At 53.2% G+C, this 24,705-nt stretch overlaps 5 protein-coding genes across 6 annotated transcripts; 3 read left to right on the top strand and 2 right to left on the bottom strand.

The window, feature by feature from the left end:
- The first annotated feature begins 1,876 nt into the window (after nt 1-1,876).
- Nucleotides 1,877-6,350, top strand: SIRT7 (sirtuin 7). The gene is made up of 10 exons (XM_065735279.1): nt 1,877-2,022; nt 2,097-2,234; nt 2,759-2,863; nt 3,750-3,820; nt 3,976-4,048; nt 4,728-4,826; nt 5,301-5,537; nt 5,783-5,863; nt 5,951-6,057; nt 6,132-6,350. Exons 1-10 carry the CDS (start codon nt 1,927-1,929, stop codon nt 6,322-6,324), a joined length of 1,200 nt encoding a protein of 399 aa, XP_065591351.1. The 5' UTR covers nt 1,877-1,926; the 3' UTR covers nt 6,325-6,350.
- A 72-nt stretch (nt 6,351-6,422) lies between these two features.
- PCYT2 (phosphate cytidylyltransferase 2, ethanolamine) lies at nt 6,423-16,310 on the top strand. Of its 2 annotated transcripts, XM_065735277.1 has the most exons (13): nt 6,423-6,549; nt 6,895-6,983; nt 7,511-7,672; nt 9,060-9,126; nt 9,553-9,637; nt 10,643-10,687; nt 12,092-12,230; nt 12,673-12,755; nt 12,923-13,000; nt 13,602-13,667; nt 13,899-13,964; nt 14,429-14,517; nt 15,211-16,310. In XM_065735277.1, exons 1-13 carry the CDS (start codon nt 6,479-6,481, stop codon nt 15,296-15,298), a joined length of 1,128 nt encoding a protein of 375 aa, XP_065591349.1. In that variant the 5' UTR covers nt 6,423-6,478; the 3' UTR covers nt 15,299-16,310. The 2 variants fall into 2 exon arrangements, with proteins under 2 accessions (XP_065591349.1, XP_065591350.1); XM_065735278.1 differs by lacking the exon at nt 10,643-10,687.
- A 2,464-nt stretch (nt 16,311-18,774) lies between these two features.
- NPB (neuropeptide B) lies at nt 18,775-19,314 on the bottom strand. Its single transcript, XM_065735607.1, has 2 exons — nt 19,073-19,314; nt 18,775-18,951 (listed from the first exon to the last, which is right to left on the bottom strand). Exons 1-2 carry the CDS (start codon nt 19,304-19,306, stop codon nt 18,823-18,825), a joined length of 363 nt encoding a protein of 120 aa, XP_065591679.1. The 5' UTR covers nt 19,307-19,314; the 3' UTR covers nt 18,775-18,822.
- A 127-nt stretch (nt 19,315-19,441) lies between these two features.
- On the bottom strand, nt 19,442-19,773 carry ANAPC11 (anaphase promoting complex subunit 11). The gene is made up of 2 exons (XM_065735608.1): nt 19,664-19,773; nt 19,442-19,587 (listed from the first exon to the last, which is right to left on the bottom strand). Exons 1-2 carry the CDS (start codon nt 19,770-19,772, stop codon nt 19,442-19,444), a joined length of 255 nt encoding a protein of 84 aa, XP_065591680.1. The 5' UTR covers nt 19,773.
- Nucleotides 19,774-19,914: 141 nt separating this feature from the next.
- Nucleotides 19,915-24,575, top strand: ALYREF (Aly/REF export factor). The gene is made up of 6 exons (XM_065735270.1): nt 19,915-20,189; nt 20,404-20,535; nt 22,773-22,920; nt 23,015-23,078; nt 23,239-23,416; nt 24,291-24,575. The coding sequence occupies exons 1-6, from the start codon at nt 19,959-19,961 to the stop codon at nt 24,303-24,305; spliced, it is 768 nt and encodes a 255-aa protein (XP_065591342.1). The 5' UTR covers nt 19,915-19,958; the 3' UTR covers nt 24,306-24,575.
- Nucleotides 24,576-24,705: the final 130 nt, after the last annotated feature.

Here is a 24,705-nt window from a genome sequence, read left to right on the forward strand (position 1 = left end):
TGGCACAAGTGAAGTGTGATTTGCTATACTGGGTGTGTTTTGGTGATGAGTTTCTCACATAGCTGAACTGATACTGCTCTTCTCTAGGATGAAAAGCAGGTAAACCTCATGAGAGCTACAGTACAGCAGGAGAGGAGCTGATGGGATTTCTTGCTGAAAGAGGAGATCAGCTTTGCACTGACTGATTGCAGATTTAGGGAGAAGCTGTTCAGATTGCTTTTCCCAGTGAACTTTGTGGATAAGGAGTAGGTTAGAACATCACCTCCAGGGTTCCCCCATCTGCTCTCTGAACTGAGATGTTATGCTGCTTCCTTGCCACACACCAGACAGGCTACTTGCTGTGCAACAGTTGGCACAGACTTCTAGGCTTGAGCCTTTGTCTTCTAGCTGGTGGATGGTGCCAGGAGGACATAGGACACCCAACACAGAGTCCTCTGGCTGACTCAGGGTGTAAAACCCAACCGTGTCCCTCCTGGAGCCAGCCTGAGATCTAACCTGGCAGGAGAGCTCTTCTGACCCCAGCTGGAGGCCTGACCTCTGCAGAGCGAGCAGCCAAGGTTTTGTGTGCAGAACTGGCTCCATTTGCTGGAGATCGTTGTGAGGAGGGCTCCATCAACAGAGCAGGCAAATGACAGGCAGTCCCACAGCCCTAGCAAACTCGTTTCTGTTGTATTCTGCACCTGATCCTTCTCTGCCTGCTGGACGGCAACTGCTGCTGCCAGTAAGAGCCTGTGCTTCCCTGGAGCAAGTGAGGAGGACAGGACAGGTATCAGTGCTGACTCCACCAGCCATGAATGATGTCATTTCTCCTCTGTGCTGTGCTTGCTAGCTTGTGGTGCCGGCGTGCTTTCAGTGGCTGAACGCATTCAGTGAGGACACATCACTTTAGGGACGAGCAGGCACAAAGCCGCTGCCATAGGGCGCCTGTGTGGTGAACCAGCTGTGCAGGTGAGATGGTTCCCTGCTCACAAAGCGCTGTCTGGCTCCATCCTAGAGGCGCTGGGGGGGATGTGGTCCTCTTGCGGGTGCTGGCGTGCTGTTTTTGGTTTTGTTCTCAGTGAAGTATTGGAATCTGAGTAATGTATTTCTGCGGTGTCTGAGGAATCTCCCGTCACGCTTAGGGGACCCTGTCCTCGCCACCTGGCACCCGGTGCCTGCGTGAGGCAATCCTGCCCCGAGCCCGTCGCTCTGATCTCTCTCTCTCTCGTATATAGCGTTCTGGAGTGTGGCAGTTCTTGTTCCCGAGGTGCTCGTCCGTTCGGTTTCCTGCTGTGAAGGGTGTTGTGTTTTCTTTCTCCTTTCCCGGTACATTTTTGATGCAGTGGTTGGGAGGTGGGGCCCGGCCCCAACCTCCCGCAAAGGAACCATGAAGTGTGTCCCCTGCAGCGGCCCAGCCGGGCGGGGCTTTGTGTATCGTGTGGTGAATCGTGTAAAGTGACTCCTGCGTTGTGCGGCGCCGGTGGGCAGCGCTGTCCCGAGGGAGCGGGGCGGGGGGGGTCCGAGGTCCCGGGCCCGGCGGGGCGGGCGGTGCCGCCCTGAGACGGGCACTGCCCGGACGCGGCCGCGGGGCTCCGGCGGGGCTCGCCGTGCCGTGGGCCGAGGCTGCGGGGGGGCAGCGGGCCCGCGGTTGGCGGCGGTATTTATTGCTAAGTTATTGCCCTGCGCGGCGACGGCGGGCGTTATTTATTGCTGTACATAGTGTTCGTCTGCCGGCGCGGCCGCCGTTGTTTTGTACATGACAATAAACAGCTTTCAAACACCACGGCCCGGCGCTTCCTTCCGGCGCGAGTCCGCCGAGGCGCGCGGGGGCGCTGCTGAGCACGGCGGGGTGGGAGGGGCCGGAAGTGGCGCTCTGCCTCTCCCTCCGAGAGGAAGCGGCGCCTGGCGTCTGGCGTCCGGTAGCGGAAGTTGGGCGCTTCCGGGGCGATGGCAGCCGGTGGCAGCCTCAGCCGCTCGGAGCGGAAGGCGGCGGCGCGCGCCGAGATCCTTCAGCAGGAGGAGCAGCGGGACCGACGGAGACAGGTGCGGTGCGGTGCGGTGCTCCCCGGTCTGCCCGCCCGGCCGGGCCTCTGTGACACGCTGTGTGTGCCTGGCAGGTTTCCCGCATCTGGAGGAAGCCGCCGGCGGAACGGAGCCCCGAGGAGTGTCAGGTGCTGAGCGAGAGCGAGGACATCGTCCGGGAGCTGGAGAGGCACCGCAAGAGGCGCGAGCGGCTGCGCCGGCGGCAGGAGGAGGTGGGCGCCGCCGGGGCCGGGCCGGGCCCGATGGGTGCGGCTCGAGGGATGCGCGCCGGTGGTGCGGGGGCCGCTGCCGCAGGGAGGGGCTCTGCGCTCCGGGGGTATTGTGGTCGCTGAGCTCCCGCTGGTGCTGCGGGAGGAGCTCTGCAGCTGAGACGGCGGAACCTTCCCAGGAGTGCTCCTGTCCCTTGGGGATGTGCTGTCCCGTGGCACTCCTCGGCTGATCTCCCTGCACCAAGCCTTGCTTCTTGCAGCTGCTAAACCTTTTCTGAAATGTGTGTGGTTTTCTGACTGGGCATGCCGCTGGGATGGGTTTATCTGCTTGTGCTGCTATCCAGAAACCTCCTCCCCTTGGTCCTTTGTAGATAATACAGACAGCAAACACCCACATTCTTCTGGTTAGAAATTGCTTCTGATAATATTTGTTCTCTGGGTAGGATAGACCATATCAAAATACCCAGGGAGCTCTCTGTTCCTTCAGGTTCTGTGATGTGCTGAAACTGCCCATTTACATTCCCTAGGTATGTGATGAGCCAGAGGAGCTGAAGAGAAAGGTCATTGAGCTGGCTGCTGCTATCCGGAATGCCAAGCACCTTGTTATCTACACAGGAGCAGGGATCAGTACGGTAGGATTCTTTGGGGGTGAGTGGCTGGAGCTTTGGGAGCTCCTTCAGGAGTGTTGCAATGTTTGAACTCTGTTTTTTGTGGATTCCAAATGACCATAGGATATCTGGGATTGTATAATTACACTGTTGAACTACAAACTGTGACAGAGATGTTAACTGATTTGTATCTTGAGGATATGCCTGCTAGCCAAGAGATTCATCATCTCTATGTGAAAAACAAGCTTCTAACATAAGATCAGTAGTCTGTCTTTATTTGAGTCTCTTCAGCTGCAAAACCTAAAAGAAGTTAGCTACATAATGCTCTATGCATTAAGAAACAATTTCAAAGTAACAAGTGTTTACTAGAAGTTAAAGATGACAGTTTAAAAATGTTTTTTGTGGCCTGTTATGAGAATGGAAATCTGGAGCTGCCTCTTATAATTTCGCATTTGTCACTTTTGTCCAAACTCTGAGATGGGAACGTTGCTGTTCTTTCTCTTTTCTGTAGCCTCAGCTGATAGGGAGCATGGAGCTGGGCTGAGTGTATGGAAAAGTGCTCATGTCTCTTTTTTCTAAAGAAGACCGAGTACCAGATATCAGTCAAGTGAAAATAAAGGTTCAAGATCTGGGTTCTGTCTAGGGAAATGGGAAGTACCTAGGGGAGAAGAGTGGAGGGATTTTAGAGTGGTAAAATAGGAGAAAATAAATACTGGAGGTGAAAACGAGAACTGCAGGGTAGGAAAAGAGCTCCCTATAATTAGGAAAACACTAGAAAACTTGGAGTGAACAAAAAAGCAGCAGTGAATGGATTATTTCATTGTCCTGGGTGTGGCCAGGTTGATGTGTTGGTGGACAAGAGGTATGAACGTTCCCATCAGGCCTTGCTTTGTCTCTCTCAATAACTCAGGCAGCTTCGATCCCAGACTACCGAGGCCCTAATGGCATATGGACATTGCTGCAGAAGGGCAGGAGCATCAGGTAAGGAGGTGACTGTAGTGAACTTTTCCTTTCTCTTTTCTGGAGAAGAAAGTTCTGCAGCTACTCAGGAATTCTGAGCTGCCCAACAAACAGCTGATATTGAAATACAGTGTTAATGGCAGTTTCTAACTTCTTATTTTTTGCCTCTTTGTCAGTGCTACAGATCTGAGTGAGGCAGAGCCCACACTCACCCATATGAGCATTGCTTGCCTGCACAAGCATAACCTGGTAAGATTTTTTTTTCCGTGCATCATTTGTGCCGCACTGTCACAGTATAATAGATCAAAAAGGAAAGAAATATTTTTCATGCTATTGCTTAACTGCTGTCCTTACTGAGGTGGCTACAACTGTGTAGGAACAATCTGTGTTTTTGTGTAGCTGAGCCTTTACCAGGCCACAGCCAGGCTGTAGCTCTAGCAGTTTTTTTCTCTTGTGCCTTATTTCAATATTTGCCTCCTGGTGAGGTCTGAGGACGTGGCCACAAAATCTGCCAGACCTAACAGAGCTATATTTAGCAGGAGTCTTTTTGTTTAGTTTTCAGAGTTCTGCTCTCTGTGCTTTTCTTCTGTTAGCTCAGTATATTCATAGAATCATATCATAAATTCATAGAACAACCTGGGTTGAAAAAGACCTCAGAGATGGTAGAGTTTCAACCTCCCTGCTGTAGGCAGGGTCACCAACCACTAGAGCAGGCTGCCCAGAGCCACATCCAGCCTTGCCTTGAATGCCTCCAGGGATGGGGCATCCACAACCTCTCTGGACAGCCTGTTCCACCCTCTGAGTGACAAGTTTTTCAATTGAGGCAGAGCTGTTTATTGCACATTGAGACATACGTGTTACCTGCAGCTGAATAACACTTTCAGAGTCTTCTCTCTGTGTGCTATTTCAGTGTTTTATTCTCTTCCAGGTGCAGCATGTGGTATCTCAGAACTGTGATGGGCTGCACCTGCGAAGTGGGTTACCTCGATCAGCAATATCTGAGCTTCATGGAAACATGTACATTGAGGTGAGTAGCTAGAAAAGGATAAAGTTACTGTCAGTACTGGCCTCACAAAAAGATAATGCTAACTGTTTCTCTCTCCCTGACTCAGGAATTAGTACAAGGGCTTATCTCAGCTTAGTTTGTATCTTCAGATCAGCAGTTTTTGGGTGAACTAGTTAGCAAGCCTTGTAGTTAAGTTTTATCTACAACCCAGTAGCTTCTTCTCACTATTTGCTGGAGCCTTCTGCTTCTGACTGCTGTTCTTCAGGCCTTGCCTGAAAACCCTTCCTATTGCCTAGCCAGCCTGCCTCTGTAATGCCACTCACTAGTTGAGTGTTTCTGAATATTTCAAGTTAGCATCTGAATGCACTGATGAATCCTTGTACTGCTTCCAGGTTTGTTGTCCCCAAAAGGTGCTTTTCTTTGAGGTGTGGCTGCATCCCTGGGCTCTAATGGAGCAGATGCTGACAGTACCACCTTTTTCTTCCTGTGCTATAGGTCTGCACTTCGTGTACACCCAACAGAGAGTATGTGCGGGTCTTTGATGTGACAGAACGCACAGCCCTGCACAAACATCACACTGGCAGGATGTGCCACAAGTGTGGGGCACAGTTGAGAGACACAATCGTCCACTTTGGGGAGAAGGGGACACTGACACAGCCCCTGAACTGGGAAGCAGCAACAGAAGCTGCAAGCAAAGCAGATGTGATTCTTTGTCTGGGTTCCAGCTTAAAGGTAACTTTAGAGACTCGGTGAAGATTGTTAGCAGCATTCCCTCTTGGTGATACACCTTGGTGCTGAGCAGTCTCCTCCCAAACAGACAACTGTAAACTCTGGTGTCAGGATTCGCCCACCATCTGTGTGATAGTCTCTCTTCCTCCCTCTTTCCCTTCCTGGTAATACATTCCTTTTCCTCTCGCTGATATGGTTCACAGTCACACGTGCCTTTGGCTGTGCTGACTGCCTCTGTTTTGTGACAGGTTTTGAAAAAGTACCCACGGCTTTGGTGCATGAGCAAGCCCCCACCTCGTCGTCCAAAGCTGTATATCGTGAACCTGCAGGTGAGCAGCTCCCCAGTCCTGGGCTGGGAGGTTGGGTGAGTCCCCTCGCAGCGCGTGCTGCAGCACGGTCCTGCTGTCGCCTCGCAGTGGACGCCCAAGGACGACCTGGCCGCCCTGAAGCTGCACGGCCGCTGCGACGACGTCATGCGGCTGCTGATGGAGGAGCTCGGCCTGCAGATCCCCGGCTACGAGCGGTGAGCGCGCGGGGACCCCCGCGGGGCACAGTGCCTTTGGTGCAGGCCCCGCCCTGAGCTCCTTCTCTCCGCAGGGCGCGGGACCCCATCTTCACGCTGGCCGAGCCGCTGCGCCCCGGAGAGGAGGGCACGCACTCCCGCAAACCGGTGGCCCCGCCGCAGGGCACCGAGCCGGCCACGGCCCCGCGGGACGAGCCCCCCGCCCGGCCCGGCGGCTGGCTGGGCCGCGGCTGCGCTAAGGGCACCCGGCGCAGGAAGAGCAACTGACGGCGGGGGCGGGGCGGGGCGGGACAGAGCGGCGGTTGTCGGCCCGCCCCGGCCGCCGGTGCTGACGCGCCCCAAGATGGCGGCGGGGGCGGGCGCGGGGCGGGGCTGGCGGGGTGTCCCGCTCGGCGGCGGCGCCGCCGGTGACAGCGCGGCCATGCTGCGCAACGGGGCGGCGGGGGGCGGCGCGGCGGCACAGCGGCCCGTGCGCGTCTGGTGCGACGGCTGGTGAGTGCGGGCGGGAATAAAGCGTGTCGGCTGCGCCGTGCCTCCGCTCCTCTGTCACCGCCACCGGGGGGGGAAGGGAGGAGGGAGCGGGCGGGGATGCGTTCCGGTGGGGGTGTGTGTGGGGAGTGAGGGGGGAAGCTGCGTTCCGGAGGCAGCGGCGGAGCCGTCCCGTGCCGTCCCGTGCCCGGCGGCCGTCCCCGTGCGGTCGGAGGAGCGCTGCCCCGGGACGCGCATCGCGGCCCCGCGATGGACGGCTTTAAACCCCCGAGCACTGCCGGGGAAGGTCGGCGGCTGCGGCCCCGTAGCGCGGAGCGTCCTCGGCGCTGAGGGCCTTTGTCTTTGCAGCTATGACATGGTGCACTACGGCCACTCCAACCAGCTGCGCCAGGCGCGGGCCATGGGCGATTATCTGATCGTGGGAGTGCACACGGACGGTAAGAGGTTGCTCGGCTCCGCGCCCCGCGATGTTACCCGGAGAGCTCTCACACCGGCAGCCCTCGTCCCGCGGCTCCCGGGAGCTGCCGGTGCAGCGCCGGGCCGTGCTGCTGTGTGTCGCGATAGGAGCAGCTGAGAGTCAGCCCCTGTGCAGGCGCACAGAACCGGTGCTCCTCATCAAATTACTGCGTGAGGAGCTCGTGTTGAGCTCGCAGAGTGAGGTGCTAGGAATTGAACACCGTCTTGGGAATGTGGATCTGGAAGCAGGTTATGGATGCAGCTTCCAGCGTAGGGTGAGGCTGTTGCTCCCAAGGAGATGTTCCATGGGGACAGGCAGTGCCCTCAGGAAGCAGTGTCTGGGTGCAAGGAGTCACCGACACCTCTGCCTTTAGAGTGTGAACCCCCACACCCCTTCCACACACGACAAAACATTTCCTTGGGCCTTTCTTCCTTGCTGCGAACTCCCCTCGAGCCGAGTCTGGCTGCACACCATACTTCTAACTCAGTTTTTCTCTCTCTTACCCAGAGGAGATTGCCAAGCACAAGGGCCCCCCTGTCTTCACCCAGGAGGAGAGGTACAAGATGGTGCAAGCCATCAAGTGGGTGGATGAGATTGCGCCTGGGGCTCCTTATGTCACCACACTGGAAACCTTGGACAAATATAACTGTGACTTCTGCGTGCACGGTGGTGAGTGATGTTCTGAGGTGGATTGGTACAAAGAAGGGCCCCGTAGGGCTCGTGTGCTCCTGGTTTTCCGTCTACAGAACAAGGAGCTGTCTGACTCGTGCAGAGGATAATTTGTGTGTACAGACTGTACCACCAGTGCCTGTGCTGGTCTGTACAGCTGCTCCCGTTCAGAGAATTCAGAGAAGTGTTTGTGTGAGGTGCTGGGAGAACGGTCCAACTCCTTGGCTGTGAGCACCTCTTTCACTTCCAGAGATGAAACGTATTGTCTGATAGTTGCCCTGAGGTAACCCTTAGAACAAGCAAGGACTTGTGCATGGAAGGAATACATGTTTACACGATTTAAATGTGAGAAATGCTGTTGTAAGGTTAAGTGTGCAAAACCACAGTCATTTGTGTCTGCTTATCCTGGGATGAGATCAGATCTGAAAAGCTTCAGTCTCTTGATCTAGCTGATAAGCTCCTAAAGCGCTTAGCTGACCCTGCGGTCGGACCTAGTTCTTGTTAGGAACATTTTTCAGCATAGAGTCACTGAAGAGAGCCAGTGTTCTGGGGAAACATTCCTGCTTTTGTACTCTGTCCCTTCCTTGGACTATTCATGCTTGTTCAGTTTTGGCCCCTCCTCCCTACCCTTCCGAAGGTATTTTGTTAATTTAATCGGGCGCAATCTTTGCACTCTTTCTCTAACCCTTCCTCGTTAGATCCCAGCAACTTCCTATTGATAAGGCAAGCATTTCATTAAATGCAAATAAATCGTTAATCCTCAATAAGATAGATGTGGAGTTTTTTTTTCCGCACGGACGTGATGAGTGTTGCATTCCTTGTGAACTTGATTACCTGTCCTGAGAGTGCCTTTGGTGTTCATGACCCTTTGCTGGGCCTGGCAAGGGATTAACAGAACAGAGGAGTGCTGGTGGCCTTTGCTCCAATTTTGTTGCCTTGATCCCCTTTGCCAGTCACTCCGTCCTTCCACCTGGATAGTATTCATGGATGCTTGCACTGTGGACAGGCTGTGTTTATGCAGAGGATAAGTTTTGAAGTAGCTGAGCTTAGCTCGGGAAGGTGCAGACTGCAAACCCACTGCTTCTGCTTCTGCCTCACTCTTGTCTCTGTGCTCTCTTCTGTCCCTGTGCCCCGAGGGGTGGGATGAGGTTTTAGGAGAGCTCCTCAGCTTTCCTGAGCGTGCCATGCTGTGTAAGGGAGAGCCCACAGGAATTACCACTGCCTGCGCTGTAAATGAGAGATTAGGCCGAACGAAGCCAGCGTAGGTTTTCACTTGTGAAGACTTCAGACCCTCATTAAAAGGAGGAGAGAAGTGGTTTCTGTAGAAGGAAAGGCTGCCTTGCAGGGAGGTTTGGAGTGTGGCTCTGAGACTTTTTTCTTTCTGCAGATGACATCACCTTAACGATAGATGGCAAGGACACCTATGAGGAAGTGAAGACAGCTGGGCGATACAGGTACTGCACTGCTGCATAGCTTCCTACCCTGTGCTGGGCAGTTGCTGGGAGTTTCCATCCTGAAAGGAACTCATTAAGACAGCTGTCTTCAGGTTGCACTTCAGCTTTGCTGTGCAGAGCTTTAGCTGCTTCAGAAAGTGATGCAGTCCAGCAGCTGTTTTTGGTCAGCTCTGGGAGTTAGCTCTGCTGGGAAGACTGTGTCTGGTAAGTTCTCCTTGTGTGACCGATTGCTGTGCAGGCCCAGCAGATGAATAGTGTAGTTTATACCAAGAGCAGGTAGTAGGAAGATGTCCTCCGGATGATTGTTCGTTTGGATTGATCAGATTTCAGAGGTGTGCCAGTGGTAACAGCAATGAGAGAGAGAGAGACAGAGAGAGGCACATGCTTCTGTGGTGTCTGCTTTATCCTCTGCTTATCTCCCTGCAGGGAATGCAAACGCACTCAAGGTGTGTCCACTACCGACCTGGTTGGCCGCATGCTGCTCATGACTAAGGCTCACCACAGCAATATAGTGAGTCACAGGGCTTTGGGTGGGAGTTTGGAGTCTGGGGCATACGCTGGCTCTTGCCCTCCATTGCTCCAAAATGGCAGCGGAGCTCCTGGGCCTGTCTCCCATGTCCATGGAGAACTGGCAAGCTGTTTGTGGGCAAAACAGTCTTTATATTTACATAAACCTGCCTGAAATCACAGCCTACAGCCCATGGTGCTTTGGAAAGGTGTATGGAAATAAAACTTTGATTCCCTCTTGATTGGTGTGGGCTTCAGGAATGAAAATGCTGCTAGCCTACAGCTCCTGTGATCGTGGAGTTACAGAGTGCAGCCACGTTGATCTAACAGCTCAGTGCTGCCAGAATTGGAAGTTCTTCCTTCTCACTGAGCTGCACGCTTCTGCCTTTTGCTGTCTCTGAATCTTATCAGACCTTTCTTGAGTCTCCTCAGCTACCTGGTAGATAACATAACCAAAGCAAAAACAAGCAGTGTTGTGTAGGTTAATGAGTTGAATTGACTCAGTAAACGAGCAATCTGTTGAATGGAATCACTGAGTAACAGCAGGGCCAAGACAACAGAGAAATGGGAATTTATGGGTAGGGGGAGATCTTTCTTTTAGTGTGCTGAGCTGTTAGATTGGCTTAGCCATAATAGTGCAACTTCACACCACGATTTGAGCCCATCCCTGGCGGAGTGTCTTTGGAAAAAGAAGGGATGCAGTCCTGCTAGGGGCTTGCGTAGTCGAGAGAAGACACAGGTGTGCAATGCTATCCAGCTGTGCAGGTTGAGCAAGAACCACTGTCGTTGTGTGATGCCAGGCTGAAGTCAGATAAGGAAATTTCATCTGACTCATGCTGGGACATGACCCTGGTTTAGGTATTAACTCCTTTGTTAGTATTTAGTGGCAGAGATCAACGATACACAGTCTAAGCGTGGACTTCCCAGCACTGCTGCCACACACGAGCATATTTTTGGTTGGATGAGCTATGTGAGTGCTTAAACATCTTGATTCTTTATCTCCCTTCAGGATGAGGACCTAGACTATCGGAAGCACACTGACAACTTTGGGAAGGTAATGTGAGTTCTGGTCTGAGACATCTGGTCATTGGCCTGTCTGAGAAGCATTCCAAATGTGCTTTTTGGCCTGCGTTCCAGGCTTGGTTTTTCCTCTACATTTGTTAGTAACCTCAGAAAATCTCTGCCACCCCCATAAAGTAGCTGTTGTAGCCAGTGAGATAGGCAGGTGTGGCTGCTCAAGCCCTGCAATACTGCTTTTGTGAATGATGTTTAGTGGCACCACAGAGCTCCACCTGTTGAGGCTTGGCTGTTTGGCTGGCTTGCTTGAAAGGTCTTTACTGCCACTTCCTTTGGAATGCAGGTGCCTCGAGTTCCAGCCAAGGGACAGTTTCTTTGGATTCTCCTTTTAGTGCTTATGTTTTTAAAGATGTTGCATTAGGTCTGGGAAGCATTTATGTAAGCATTTATGTAGCAGCACCGACCTAGCATTCCATGCAGCCTGGTCTTAAGTAGCAGAGTGTTCCTGCTGGGTCTCTCTGCTGTCATGTTTAGCTCATGCCTTGAGCTACTTCTGAAGAGCTGTCTGTCTTTTTTTGCCATTTTTTTTTCCTTGGTGTTATGTTGTTCCTCATTAACCACCTGTGCCTAAAGCTTGAGCAGGTTTTCTGCTCGTTGGAGTTTTGCTGACCATGCTGAATTGTTCTACATCATGTCACCTGTTTTGAGCAGGCTTTTGGGGGTCTGTTGCTCTACTGTAGCTGTTTCCTGGCTCTTGGATTTGGAGGTGTGTGGGCTCTAAGCACTCTGCATGACCCCTGCCAGAAGTATATCGCCTTCTGCATACTGTTGTTTGTGTGGCATGCCCTGGTCTTGACTGAACTGTGTTTGTTCTTTCAAATCTTTTAGAGTTGTTCATGTTAGGGGAGCAAAGCAGAGGTGGGGGCCAGCAACCAGAATTGCCTCATGGTGGGACTCAGCCTCCACCTTTTGGTTTCACTGCAGCTGGGCTCTGGTTGCTGAGGCGAAGGTGGTTCCCTTCCCACTTAGCATACCACCCTGCCAGCTAAAGTGGAGGGCTGCCCTGCAGCTTGAAAAGAGCGTATGCATAAGAGGATGTAGGTAGGTTGTGTATTGTGCACCTGTTTTGTTAGTACCCTGGCTCTCCCTGAAGCCCTGATCTGCTCTGTTGCCTTCTTCCTTCCTAAACTTTTCTCAGCATCTCCTTAGCTGGTGGTTGAGGGGATGATTTAGACTGTTTGACAGAGAGAAAGGGGCTTTGGTGAGATCACACAAATATCTGGTGCTGGGAACATGGAAAGTGCAAGCTAAGAGCTGTTGATGTTTGCTGACGAATTAAGACACAATCATGCCTGCTGCTGCGTTCTGGCACTGTGTATTTTTTTTCCACATCCCCTGCTGGAGCCTGAAAAGGAAACATGTATGGTGTGCGTTTTCCTAGGGACCAAAAGGTCATAGTCCTTGGACCGGTGTCTCGCAGTTCCTGCAGACGTCTCAGAAGATCATCCAGTTTGCATCAGGGAAGGAACCGCAGCCAGGAGACACTATCATCTACGTGGCTGGAGCCTTTGACCTGTTCCGTATCCTTGTGTCTGTTTTGTCAGGAAAATAGTGCTCTTCTGTTTGATGTTCTTGTATTTAAGGCACCAGAAGAGCATATCTTGAGGTCTGGCTGTCTTAGACCAAGTGACTGCTGTTAGAAACCACAGTACGTGTGGAGCAGACACTTCAGCCCTGGGACAGAGTTGGAGGCATTTTGCAGAAACACTCAAAACAGACAGAAATCCTGGATGAAGGCAAAGTGGCATCCATGTAAGGTAGAGCTGGAAAGATGGCTGGCTTTTGCCCAGAACCTGAGAGCAGAGGAGGGAGCAGGTGAATGTTAGTAGTCTAGAGGCAAAAAGCAATGGGGAATTAAGCCCTTGGGATTAATATATTCTGCTGTGGTTTCCTGATGCATCTGTTTCTGGCATCCTTTCCCCATTTTCCATGTGAACTTTAATTCCTTAAACAGTTCTCCAGATATTGGGCATGTAGATTTCCTGGAGAAGGTTCACCAGCTAGCAGAGAGTCCTTACATCATTGCTGGGCTTCACTTTGACCAGGTTTGTAATGTTCAAAGGCAGAACAGCTTGGCTGCTGTTCTGAAACAAGCAGGCTGTGTTCTGGAAGGGTTGTGTTGGCCAGTACAGAATATTTGTATTTGAGAGAAAATGAAAAGGAAGAGGATCCCATTGAGCTTCTTCTAATTTTGACTGATGCTTTGCCTTAGGAAGTGAATCGTTACAAGGGGAAGAACTATCCCATCATGAACATCCACGAGAGAACGCTCAGTGTCTTGGCCTGTAGGGTAAGTGCCTACAGCTCTGACACTGTGTGCTGTTCCAGAAGTTGCTTAGGAGATCGTTCACTTGTAGATTGTTCACTTATTAGGAGATTGTTCACTTGTAGCTAAAAATCCTGCATGAATTCATTAGAATGTGCTGAGAAAGCAAAGACAGGGCTGATTGCTTCTGGCTACCACAGGTGAGCTCCCAAGGGAAGTCACTTGGCTTAGCTGCCATCCCACCTAACCCGTCAGTGAATCCATCCACGTCTTTCACCAGCAGTGAAAAAGCACAGTGGTACTGTGCTGTATCCAGAGACATCTGCATTCTTGCAGAAAAGCGTCTCCTTTCTGCAGCAGGAAAGAAACTTCTTCAGAAAGAAAATGTGGTGAGGCCCAGAAACGTGTGCTCTGAGCAGTTAGTTTGGGGATTTGCTATATAAAGCCTGCCAGAAAGCCCTGACCTCAGTGGAACAGAAAGATGCTGTATGCCGAGTCGTGGCTGCTGATCTCACCTTCCATTTCTCTTATTTGAGCTCATAACAAGATAACTTGCACAAGTGCTTCTGTTTGTTTTAAAACAAAAATCCCTAATAATAATCCAAACTCTTGATCTGTTTTCTAGTATGTCTCAGAAGTGGTGATTGGAGCCCCCTATGCTGTCACTGCTGATCTGCTGGATCACTTCAAGGTGAGTATTTGTGTATGGATGTACAGGAAGATGTTGGGTTTCTGTGTGCTTAGAGAGCTGAAATGGTGCTGGAGGGCAGCAGAGCAGGGAGGGGGTCCTGCTCAGTGTGTGCAGGGGAGCTCTGGGGGTTGGCAATTCTGATCTCCCAGCTCTGCTCAGTGAGTGCAGTGGCAGTGTTGCTGTCACCTCCTGGAGAGATGTGATGGTGTCTGTGATTTTGTACCTCTCTAGGTAACTCTTGTGTGTCACGGAATGACTGAGGTGGTTCCAGACAAGGATGGTTCTGATCCATATGAGGTAAGGTGCCAACTACTGCAGTCTGTGCTGTTTTGTCATGATCTGAGACAGGTATGGTTTTGTTTATGTTTTGTTTATGCTGAGATGTGAATGGCAGTGGCTGCTACCAGCACACCCTGGGCAGCTGGCTCTGTTTTTATCCACCCCTGGGGAGCTACCTGTGTCATTCACAACAGCCCCATTCTTTTAGTCACTGATCTGGTTTGCCTGTTTCCAATACCTTTGTGTCAGAGTGAGAAATCCAGTAGTCTTTGCTCTGTGCCAATCCCTCGCTCAGCTCCTGAGTGCATCAAGTTTTGCTTCTGGCAGTAATTCATTGTGCATCCGAGGAGATCACCTTGTGCTGTGCCTGGCTGAGTGCCCTCGGGGCCTTCTGGAACTTCTGCTCAGCTGTCATTTAGGGAGCTGTAAATCCAGAGGTCCTGCGTGCTCCTTGCAGATAAATCTGCTGTGTTTGTTCACAGGAACCGAAGAGACGTGGCATTTTCCAGCTCGTGGACAGCGGCAGCAATCTCACCACAGATTTAATTGTGCAAAGAATCATCAAGAACAGGTTGGTTTTCTTCATCTCTTATTTCTGATCAGTCCTGCTTGTCTGAGGTCTAATAGATGGGATTGAGCAGGAAGAAGGGAGTATTTAAGGCACAGAAGAGGGAATCAGTGAACTGGACCTTCCTCTTCCATAGTTTTGTTTTAGAACTGTTGGCAGCCTGCTTAAATGTGAATTTACCAGACTGTACAGGAAAAGGAATAGCTAAACTGTTCTGCATAAGAATGTGCTTCACGGCGTGCTCTATTGCTTTTCCTCTTCTGTCAATGGAGAGATTTCTGTTCTGTCTTCTTGTGGATTCAGCATACTGCTTCTTTCCAAGCTTTGCTCTTTTAAGCTTGAGCCCTTCACCTTCAGTGACCCTGGTTCAGATCAGTTGTCAGTTTGAATTTGGTACTGCAGCATTAAGTGGTCTGCCCAGGACAGACCGAGCGTGGAACAGCAGCACCTTCTGCAGAGGGTGAAGTAAGTGTGGTGTGAGTGATGTGGGAGCTTAGGATCCGAGTGATTATGACACTCCTGGGAATCTGTCAGTGCTGGCTCTCAAAGAGGGGGGTGGTGGGTGATGATGAGGCTTCTGAAACACTCTCAGTTCTAAACTGCATAGGAAAGGGTGGTGCTCTCCTGTTCCAGGTGGTTTTAGTCTCCTAAAGGTAAGCATTGGATAAGACTGATGGCATTTTGTGATTGATGCAGGCTGGAGTTTGAAGCCAGGAACCAGAAGAAGGAAGCCAAAGAGCTGGCAGTACTGGAGGCCATGAAGAGACTGGAAGAGAAGCACTAGACCAGCAGAGAGCTGATGTGTTGCTCACTAAACGCTCCAGCGTCACCTTCTGGAGGAGCAGGGAACTCTTCTAGGGAGGACCCTGAACAGGGGCAGCGCTGCCAGTGTGCTCGGGATGTGCTGTCCTACCCTCTCCTGCACTAATTATGCAGACATAATGAGTTGGGATCTTGTTGCCTAGTTCTTCCTCTGTTAATCAGCCACTGTTCCCTTTCCCAGGAGAAGATCTGACAAAAGGAAAAAAAAAAAAGCGTTTTTAATTATAACTAATGTTTTAACATGTTGATGTGCTTTTACTTTCTGCCATTTTCTGGCTTTTAGAAGATCAGAAATGGAGCAGCTGCCCAGGCCCCTCCTGCCCCCATGCAGGCTCTGCTCAGGTCCCGATCGGAGTCTGCATTTCGGAGCAGCCCTTCAGGCAGTGATGCGGAGCAGAGGGGTCCCAGGGGAGCAGACACAGCCCCACAGTTCTGAGCTTAGGGCTGGGGATGCCAGGCCCATCACTGTGTCTGCTGCTGGCGGTGCTGCCTGTGCCCTGAGGTTCCCAGTGGTGCTCCTCAGCTGCTGCCTCTACACAAATATCAGACCTGAACTGCTGCTGGTTTAACTGGATAAAGCCTTTCTCCAGCTGTGGCTGGTGCTGGTGAATCATTGCTTCACCAGTGACAGGCAGCAGCTTGGCATCTGCGGGGTGGGGGGGGGAGGCACAGTGCCCCTTGGTCCTGCTGTTCTCCCTGGTGAGTGGAGGAATTTCTCTTGCACAAGGCTGGAGCATACAGGGGGCTCTCTTACCAACAGCCCTTCCTGCCCTACCATGTGCAGGACTCAGTGCTCCCCATGGGCCGTGCCTGGGGCTGTGCTTGCTGCTGCTGCCAGAGTCCACCTTGTGCCTGACAGATGTTACTGGGAGGAGTGATTCTGTGGGCTGGAATTTCACTGCTATTTTTGGAGGGTTGAAGTGCAGCATGTTAACCTCCTGCAGGGCTCTGCGGGGCCTGAGGAGGAGGTCTGGGAAGAGCCAGGTGCTGGGCTGAGCCCTTCTCTGCCTCGTACATTCCAGGGTGCTGTGCTCGGCCGCTCCCTGCACTGTGCTGTACGGTCCCTCCATGCCCATTCTTTTGTCCTCTGTTGTGAACTTCTGTTGCTGATCATTAATAAAACATTGAAGAGTTGTCTGTGGGTCTCTCTGGACCTCGGGTCTGGGTGCTAGCATGGTTTCAGGCCTTTGGATGCTTCTGCAGAAGCTTTTCCCTGGAAGCTCTGACCAGAATGGGGAGGGTCGTTGGCTGCGTGGAAACGAAGTGCTGTGGGCAGCGCTGCCTGAGCTCTAGGGAATGCCAGATTGGTTCTGGTGCAGGGTTGGGGATCGCTCTGTCTTGAAGCTGTTCTTTTTTGTCTCATCACTTCGGCAGTTGCATGAGCCGTGACAGATGTGGAGTTGGGGTTTTGCTGGTGCCTCAGTGCACCGTGGTGTGCGGGCAGCCCTGCAGGGTCCATCCTGCCTCAGGAGGATCCTCAGGGCCTTGTGTCAGTGCCATCTCCACAATGAACATGTCATCTGTTGCAAGGTGCTATGGAAAGCCAACCACCCACCTGCACGGGAGCGCTCAGCCTCCCTGTGGGGTGGGAACGAGAGAACTTGGAGGCTCCTGTCCACTCCCAGAGCTTCTTGGGCACCTGTGATGGGAGCTGTGGGTTTACTTCAGACCTCACTCAGCCTACTTTTGGCCCCAACCCACTACTGTGCAGTGCTCTGCTGTCCTGTGCCACTCCCAGGGTCGGGGCTTCTGCCTTGCTGACCCCCAGCTCCCCAGTGCTGAGCAGCACCGTGCAGCCACCATCACAAACAAACACCTCCACCACAGCGACAAACTGACCCCAGGCTGTGTGCATCTGCATGCAACGAAATGCCCCCAGCATCAACACTGTGTTATTAAAAAATGACAAAACCTTTCCATTTCTGATCTTGGTGCTCGGGTGCGTGCCTGCCAGTGTCACTTCACTGCCAGAGAACCTTCAGCTTTGCATGCTCAAGTGGGCGTGTGGTGGAGTGACATTCTGTGCAGCTGCTCAATGCTATTTCTAAGCAGAAAACTTTTGCACATGACATCTCCTACCTCAGGTGCCTGCGGGTCCTTTTAATTCTCCTTCCAACACTGCATTCGCTCACCTTCTGAGAGCCCCAGAGGGCAAAAAATGAGTGTGGAGTCAAAATAAGGAAATAAATTAAACGAATTTAATGACTGTGACTGAACAAATATTTTTGTTTTTGTTTTTGTTATTTCATTTGTTCTTTTTTCTTCCTTTCCCAAGTACAGCTAAGGGCTTTAGCTCCAGCACCAACCCCAAAGCTGCTGCCCCTGTGATGTGCAGCACTGAGAGTGGTGGCAGTGGTGCTGGGTACGTGGGGCTGCACTGAGCCCTGAGTGGAGGCACGGTGGGATGGGGGCACTTCACAGTCTGGAGCTGGATCTGTCTGCAGCCAATTCAGCCTCACCTCTTGCTCAAGGGCCCCAGGGCCTGGGCCTGCCTGGGTGCTGCCCTGGCCAGGGTTGGTGGCCACTGCTGCACCCAGGTCCTGCTGCCAAAGCCTGAGCTGTGCACCCTGAGGCTGGGCTTTTGCCTGCTGAGGCAAAGATGGGGGCAGCAGGGCCTTTCCTGGGGCTGTAATTTGTTGGTTGTGATCACAGAGTAATTTTTCTGCCAGGGATGTGAGCAGCCACGGGCACCCAGAAGCACCACCCCTGCCTGCCCCTCTAGGACAGTGGGGCTTGCAGGGCTGAGGCTGTGCCAGCACTGTCATGAGTCCCTGCAGCTGGGACTGAACTGGAGGCCGAGTACTAGCAGAGGCAGCACTGGGGTTGCTTGGGGTCAGCATGTAGCTCTTCCTGCCCTCAGTCCATGGCATCCCCCTGGGCACAACTCCTGCCCCAACCCCAGGGCAGAGTCCTTCCTCAGCTTGGCTTGGCCCTACCTGTGCAACCCCCCCAGCTCCAGCACACTCCCTGCAGTGCTAAGAGAACTGCAAAAACAGCAAATAGAGGTAGGGGCTCAGCAGACATGCAGAAGAGTCTTTCCCTCTGCAGCAGCTCTGCTCACAAGCACTGTGCTCCAAGCTGGGCTACTCCATGTACTGGCAGATCCACACTTCCCCATCCTTTGGATCCTTATGTCCCTCTGTCCAACCAAGGTGGGTACCATTCCAGCCCTGACACTTGGTTTCCATGGATTCCCTCTCCCTGCACTGTTTAATTTGCAATGAGTCCAGCTGTGGGGCCCCAGGCTGTGATCTGTTCCCCACGCCTGACACCACAAAAGCTCTCACCCACTCCAGAGGACACAGAGCCCTGGGTGGGCACTGCTTCTCAGGGTGTGCACCTGGCAGGCCCCCCTCACATGCCACAGATCCTGGTGGGCTCCCCCCAACCCTCAGGGCTTCCAAAAGCATGTCCCTTCCCCCAAGGACAAACAAGATCTTTCCATTCCATATACATTTATTGTCACTGTAGAGCCAAAGCAGTGCTTCAGGCACCAGCACACTCTGTGGAGACCAAAGACAGCGTCACAGCCGCTCTGCACTGGAGAGCACCGGGGACCCCCGACAGCACCCGGCAGCTCTGCGGCTCGGGGTCCACATCTGTCACACACGGCACCTGCAAGGAGAGCATCACAAAGACCCACGTTCCCGAGGCTGTGCGGTTGGAGCAGTGCCCCGCGGGTGGGCGGTCCCGCTGGTCCCAGCACATTCCACAACCGGAGCATCCCGGTACTCACCGCGGTGCGGAGCCGAGCAGCGGGTGCGGGATGGAGCACCCCGGGGCGGTGTTCGGCGGCCCCATCGCTGTCGGAGCGGCGGCTGTAGGGCAAGCGGCGGAGACCGGAGAGCAGTCCCGAGGCTCTGCCCACCGGGTAGGGGAGGGGCGCGGCCGCCTGCCGGTACCAGGGCACGGCGGGGCGGCAGAGCAGCACCACGGCTACGGCCAGAGCCAGGCAGCGCGCGGCGCGCATCGTGCCGGACGGAGCGCAGCGCTCCGCACCGCCGCCTCTTTATGGCCGCGCCCGCCCCCGCCGCGCAGCCCGAGGGAAACCGCCGCTCCCCGCCCACGGCGCCGGGAGGAGAGCGGGGGACGGGGGCGGCGGCGATCACTCCTTGAATTTCCATTCCTGGCGGCACATGGGGCAGTGCTGCTGCACCTGCTGCGAGTGCAGCCACTTGAGGATGCAGTGCATGTGGAAGCAGTGCGAGCACTGTCCCCACACCAGCGGGCAGTCGTCCCCGGGCACTTTGCCTGCGGTGCGGAACCAACATCAGGACGGGCACCGTGCCGGGCACCGTGCCGGGCCCCGCGGCCGCGCCGCACTCACAGTCGGGGCAGCAGCCGTTGAAGGCCATGCGGCAGATGCCGCAGTTCTCGTCGTTCGCCACCCACAGCCACGAGGCGACGCCGCTCCAGCTCCGCACCTTCACCCGCATCGCCGCCGGAAGTGCCGCCCGCCGGACCGCGCCGCGCCGCCGGAAGTCCCGCCCGCCGCCTCCCACAAGCCCCCGCGAATCTGAGCGCGCGCGAGCGCCGCGCCTCCGCCGGCGGCCGCGCCTCTTCCGCTTCCGGCGTCGGCGCAGCGCGGCCGGAAGCGCAGGCCCCGGAGCGGAGCCGCCATCATGGCCGACAAGATGGACATGTCCCTGGACGATATCATTAAGCTCAACCGAAGCCAACGCGGCGGCGGTCGGGGCGGCGGCCGGGGGGGCCGGGGCCGAGGCGGCGTCACCCGCGGGGGCGGGCCCGGTCGGGGCGGCGTGGGAGCCGGGCGAGCGGGCGGCGGCCCCGTGCGGAACAGGCCGGTGATGGCCCGGGGCGGCGGCAGGAACCGGCCCGCGCCGTACAGCCGGGTACGGGCCGGGAGTGGGGGCGGCCTGCGCTCGGAGGGGCCCGGAGGGAACGGGCTCGGTCCGCTGGGCGGGGGGCGTTGGTTCCTGGACGGGGCGGGGGCGGCGGGGCGGTATGGCGCGGAACGGGGGGCGGGCGGCCCTTTGTCCGCCTCCAGCAGCCGGGCTGTGTTGGCGAGGCCCGGCGCCGCTCAGCGAGGTGTTTCTGTCGTCGCAGCCGAAGCAGCTCCCCGAGAAGTGGCAGCACGACCTCTTCGACAGCGGTTTTGGGGCGGGTGCTGGTGTGGAGACCGGCGGGAAGCTGCTCGTCTCCAACTTGGACTTCGGCGTTTCGGACGCGGATATCCAGGTACGGGCTCGGGGCTGTTCCCGGGGGGTTTCATTCATAACATTGGTGCTGGATGCTGGGGGTCGCTGCAGGAGCACCATTAGCCCTGTTCCCACTGAGAGGGCCCAGCTCCATGCAGTGCCCGTCCCTGTGCTGCAGGCACTGCTGGGACCCTGTTCTGAGGAATTCAAGTAGCTGTAGCTCAGAACAGCTATAGTCCTTATGGAGTTGTAGGTAATTGCATCTTGAATGGCTTTGCCATGATGCTGTGTGGCAGATGCTGCCTTAGCTCAGTCCCAGTGTGACTTCACACAGGCTGTGTGAGCTTTTAAGGTCTGTGTAACTCTAGAGGTTTGGTAACTGTATGTTGGCTCTGTTTTCATAGGACCTGTTTATGTACTTTCTTTGTTGAAGCTGTGTTTTGTTCAGTGTCAAGGTGTTCTTATAAATGCATCAGTGAAATTGAGAAGTCTGATTTGTGAGGGAGAAACCTGCTCATTCATGCTATCATATCCACAGTTGTGTCAGCTGAATGCTTTGGCTGAGTTACCAGCTGCAGTTAAATCTCTTGTTCCTGCTGTGCCCTGGGTGAGGGCTGTCCACAGCAGAGCTGAGCCAGGTAGGACTCAGTGCCCCTGCACAGCTGCTCTCACCTGTGGACCAAGAGATGTGCAGAAACATCTGCAAATCCAAGGAGTGTCCCCCCTGGAGAGCTTTGCTGGCTTGGTCACATTGCAAAGAGCTTTCGATGGCTTCTGGTCCTTGTCTCCCCACCAGGGAAAAAGTGAAATGCTTTTATACTTTCTTCATCTGTTAATTCATTTCTGTTCACCCACATGCCAGTCTGTCTGTGTCAGGAGAATTGGAAGTGAGCTTTTTTAGGTCACCTAGTTATTGAGTGATGTGCTTAAAACCACTGTTCTTTCCTCAAGCTTAGATTCAATTGAAATAAATTTGCTGTTTGCTGTAACTGTACCCAAACGTGTAAAACATTAATCTGTGAAGTTGTCTCAGTGTAAGGAATTTGTGTGTTTTGTGTGGCAGTTGGGAGTTGGTGTACCACAGTTGGCTTGGACTGCAGGAGCAGCCAAACTTCTGCATGTGTTGTATGTAGCAGCAAAGCTGATGTGAAGGGCTTGTGCCTCTTTGTTACTGCCCATCCCATAATTTCGCACTAAGACCCATTGATGGTTTTCTTTGTTTCTATGCTGATCTTGTCCTGAATGTGGTACTGCACAGCTCAGTGCTGTGCTGCAGGAATGAGGGGCTGGAAGGAGCTCTTGAAGGAGGCTGCGTGGTGCTGTGGCTCTGGCTTCTCTGCAGCACAGGGATGTGATGGAGCACCTCTCCTCCCATGCAGTGCTGTCTTCCAGAAAACTTCTGTTAGGTGCTGTGCTAATGTTTGTGTCCAATAAATGAACACAATGGAGAAACTCACTGGCAAGCTTCCCTGAAGTGCAGCTGGCTTAAGAAGTAAAAATATTTATAGTGCTCTTTTCAGATGCTTGAGTAGGAATTCATGGAGATGGCTGGAAGAGTGTTCAGGCTCTGATGCAGGTAAAGTAGTAGGCAGCCTGTGGTGTCTGCTTTGGACACATGACAATTCTGCTTTTGAAGCATGGGGTATAAAGAAACTTGCAAAGTAATGAGGTGTCCCTTGTTGGTATGCGAGATGTAGCATCTGTGAAACAAAATGGGTGGCTCCACTGTTGCCTTCTTCCATCACTTGTGATGTTGAATGATGAACTTCAGTAGAAGACTTCCTGATTTCAGTTTACTCAGAAATATCCCTAAGCTCTGGAAGGGACTGTGTTTTTAAATTGCACCTGGTCTAGCAAAGCTTTGAGGAAAAAAAGTATAGCACGTATAAACTGTGATTATTTTATGAATTTCTGTATTTGTATAGTTGGTCCTCCCTCTATAAATTGAGGGTCTGGATTATTTTAAATTAGCATTTCTATTGGTTCAGCCTTGGGGAAAAAAAAACCTGGCAGTGTCTCTGGAAAAAGCAGCAGCTCAGCCTATCTTGAGGCTGCTTTGTTGGCTGTATCCAAGAAGAAGGCCTGTTTGTTTCTGCCACCTGTGGCAGCTTCCTGGAATTCTTGTGATGGCTTGTGTTCCTTCTTTCATTGGTGCTTTTTCTGAGATGCCAGGGAATGTAAATGTGATTGCTGAAAGCAGGAGCTGCCTGCACCTTGCCTGGGCTTGGTGTCTGCAGCACTGACTGAAGCATACTCGCTTCTCCCTCTGTTTCTCAGGAACTCTTTGCAGAATTTGGGACCTTGAAGAAGGCAGCAGTGCACTACGACAGATCCGGACGCAGTCTAGGGACAGCAGATGTGCATTTTGAAAGGAAAGCAGATGCTCTGAAAGCTATGAAGCAGTACAATGGAGTCCCCTTGGATGGTGAGTCTCCATGGCTGTTGCTTGCTCCTCTGCATGGCTGGAGCCATCTGTGTGCCTGCCACCCTCACAGGGTAACCAACTGCTTTTCCTGCAGGGCGCCCCATGAACATTCAGCTGGTTACATCACAGATAGACACACAAAGGAGACCAGCACAGAGGTGAGATGCCATACTGCCGCGGGAGTCGCTGTGCCAGTCAGCACGGGGAGTGAACTGGCCTGTGTAGGAAGCATGGATCCTCCTCGTGCCCTGCAAACTTCTGAGCCCCTGTTGGGGTTAACCAGAATGCACTGTAACAGTTGCTTTTTAAAAATCACAGCGTAAACAGAGGTGGCATGACCAGAAACCGTGGTGGTTCAGGAGGATTTGGTGGTGGAGGTACCAGGCGAGGTAGTCGTGGCGGGAGCAGAGGGAGAGGCAGAGGGGCTGGAAGAACTTCCAAACAGCAGCTCTCTGCAGAAGAACTAGATGCACAGCTGGATGCTTACAATGCCAGGGTAAGTGCTGCTCTCATGGTGTTCACAGGTACCCTGTGGTGTCTTTTTGAGGAACATTGGCAGCTGGCTGGAAAGAGAAATTGTTTTTCAGGTCATTGGACTTAAATAGCCTCCCTCTAAAGCTGAGCATTGCCCTGTTCCTGTAGCTGCCTTAGCTCTCCAGGACTACTGTTTCTCATAAGTAAGAAATAGCCCTTTTTCCAACTTCCCCTGGCTCATTACAGCCTGACTTGACAGTAGCTGAGACATGTGTGATGAACACAAGCTTTTTAATGAAGCCTAGAGAGATAATAGGCTGGAAAGATGAAAAACAAAAAGAAAAAACACGTGAAATAACTACAGTGCTAAGAGAGGAAAGAAATCTATGATGCTGATCACAGCCTGCAAGACCCTAATGCAGAGCTGGATGAGCAGAGCAATGCACATGGTTTCTTTCATTCTGAATGAGCTCAGATGTTGTGCCACAGCAAGACTAAAATCTTAACAGAGACCAAAGTTAGATGTGTGCATGATGTAGTCTGAATCGTACTGGGCTGTATTGGAGAAATGGGATTAAATCGAAGTGATAGCATGGATAAAATGAGATGAATTCCAGAAACATGTCTGTGGAAATGTGTTTTAGAACGGTGCTGTCTGAAACTAGAGGTCCTTAAATAGAGGATTAAGAGGGGTGAGATAGCGAGTTTGCACATGTACTGAGGTGCAGTTCAGGTCTGATCAGGAGGCATTGTGGGGCCAGGGTTGGGGCTGCACTTCTGCCATTGAGGCAGCATGGAGCAGCCTGAAAGGACTGGGATGGTCGGGGCTGGGGCTGGGGTTGGAGCTGGGGGGGGGTTGTGGTGGGCTGCTGACACTCCTCTCTGCTCTCTTGTAGATGGACACCAGCTAAAGTGGCGAGCAGTGCATGGAAGGACTCCAGACATCTCATTCCATGCTCTGTGGCGGGGAAGGGTGTGCGACTGTGGCTACTAATATCAAGGATGGAATTTGTTTTACTTTTATGTTTTGGAATAGGTTTTAAACTCATGTAAAGGTTTTTTTTAATTCTGAAGCAGACCTGTTTTGTACCGAGTTATTTTTGGGATAAATTTTACTGGTTGCCTGTTGGGCCGAGGTGGCTTTTTCACCTTTGCCGTAATAAAATAGAACCGTGTCTAGAGCTCTGCCTGCTCCCTGGCGGCCGCTGCTGCCCCGTCGGCCCTCGCGCTCGTTTCCCGCGCCCGCCCGCCCCGGCCCCGCAGTGCGCGCCGCGATCGCGCGCGTACGCCCTGAACCAATCGGAGCGCCGC

The sequence above is a fragment of the Cyrtonyx montezumae genome, unplaced genomic scaffold, assembly GCF_038088225.1.
Source record: "Cyrtonyx montezumae isolate F1298 unplaced genomic scaffold, pur_monq_1.0 scaffold_19, whole genome shotgun sequence".
Taxonomy (NCBI): domain Eukaryota; kingdom Metazoa; phylum Chordata; class Aves; order Galliformes; family Odontophoridae; genus Cyrtonyx; species Cyrtonyx montezumae.

Bases quoted from the DNA above. Each gene is read 5' to 3' on its own strand.
- ALYREF (XM_065735270.1), top strand. From the start codon at position 19,959: ATGGCCGACAAGATGGACATGTCCCTGGACGATATCATTAAGCTCAAC. The intron at 20,190-20,403 runs GTACGGGCCGGG...CTGTCGTCGCAG, and splicing joins GGCCCGCGCCGTACAGCCGG to CCGAAGCAGCTCCCCGAGAA. The intron at 23,079-23,238 runs GTGAGATGCCAT...TAAAAATCACAG, and splicing joins CAAAGGAGACCAGCACAGAG to CGTAAACAGAGGTGGCATGA.
- ANAPC11 (XM_065735608.1), bottom strand. From the start codon at position 19,772: ATGCGGGTGAAGGTGCGGAGCTGGAGCGGCGTCGCCTCGTGGCTGTGG. The intron at 19,588-19,663 runs GTGAGTGCGGCG...TCCGCACCGCAG, and splicing joins CAACGGCTGCTGCCCCGACT to GCAAAGTGCCCGGGGACGAC.
- PCYT2 (XM_065735277.1), top strand. From the start codon at position 6,479: ATGCTGCGCAACGGGGCGGCGGGGGGCGGCGCGGCGGCACAGCGGCCC. The intron at 9,127-9,552 runs GTACTGCACTGC...ATCTCCCTGCAG, and splicing joins AAGACAGCTGGGCGATACAG to GGAATGCAAACGCACTCAAG. The intron at 14,518-15,210 runs GTTGGTTTTCTT...TGATTGATGCAG, and splicing joins CAAAGAATCATCAAGAACAG to GCTGGAGTTTGAAGCCAGGA.
- NPB (XM_065735607.1), bottom strand. From the start codon at position 19,306: ATGCGCGCCGCGCGCTGCCTGGCTCTGGCCGTAGCCGTGGTGCTGCTC. The intron at 18,952-19,072 runs GTGAGTACCGGG...CTCTCCTTGCAG, and splicing joins CTGCTCGGCTCCGCACCGCG to GTGCCGTGTGTGACAGATGT.
- SIRT7 (XM_065735279.1), top strand. From the start codon at position 1,927: ATGGCAGCCGGTGGCAGCCTCAGCCGCTCGGAGCGGAAGGCGGCGGCG. The intron at 2,023-2,096 runs GTGCGGTGCGGT...TGTGCCTGGCAG, and splicing joins AGCGGGACCGACGGAGACAG to GTTTCCCGCATCTGGAGGAA. The intron at 2,864-3,749 runs GTAGGATTCTTT...TCAATAACTCAG, and splicing joins CAGGAGCAGGGATCAGTACG to GCAGCTTCGATCCCAGACTA.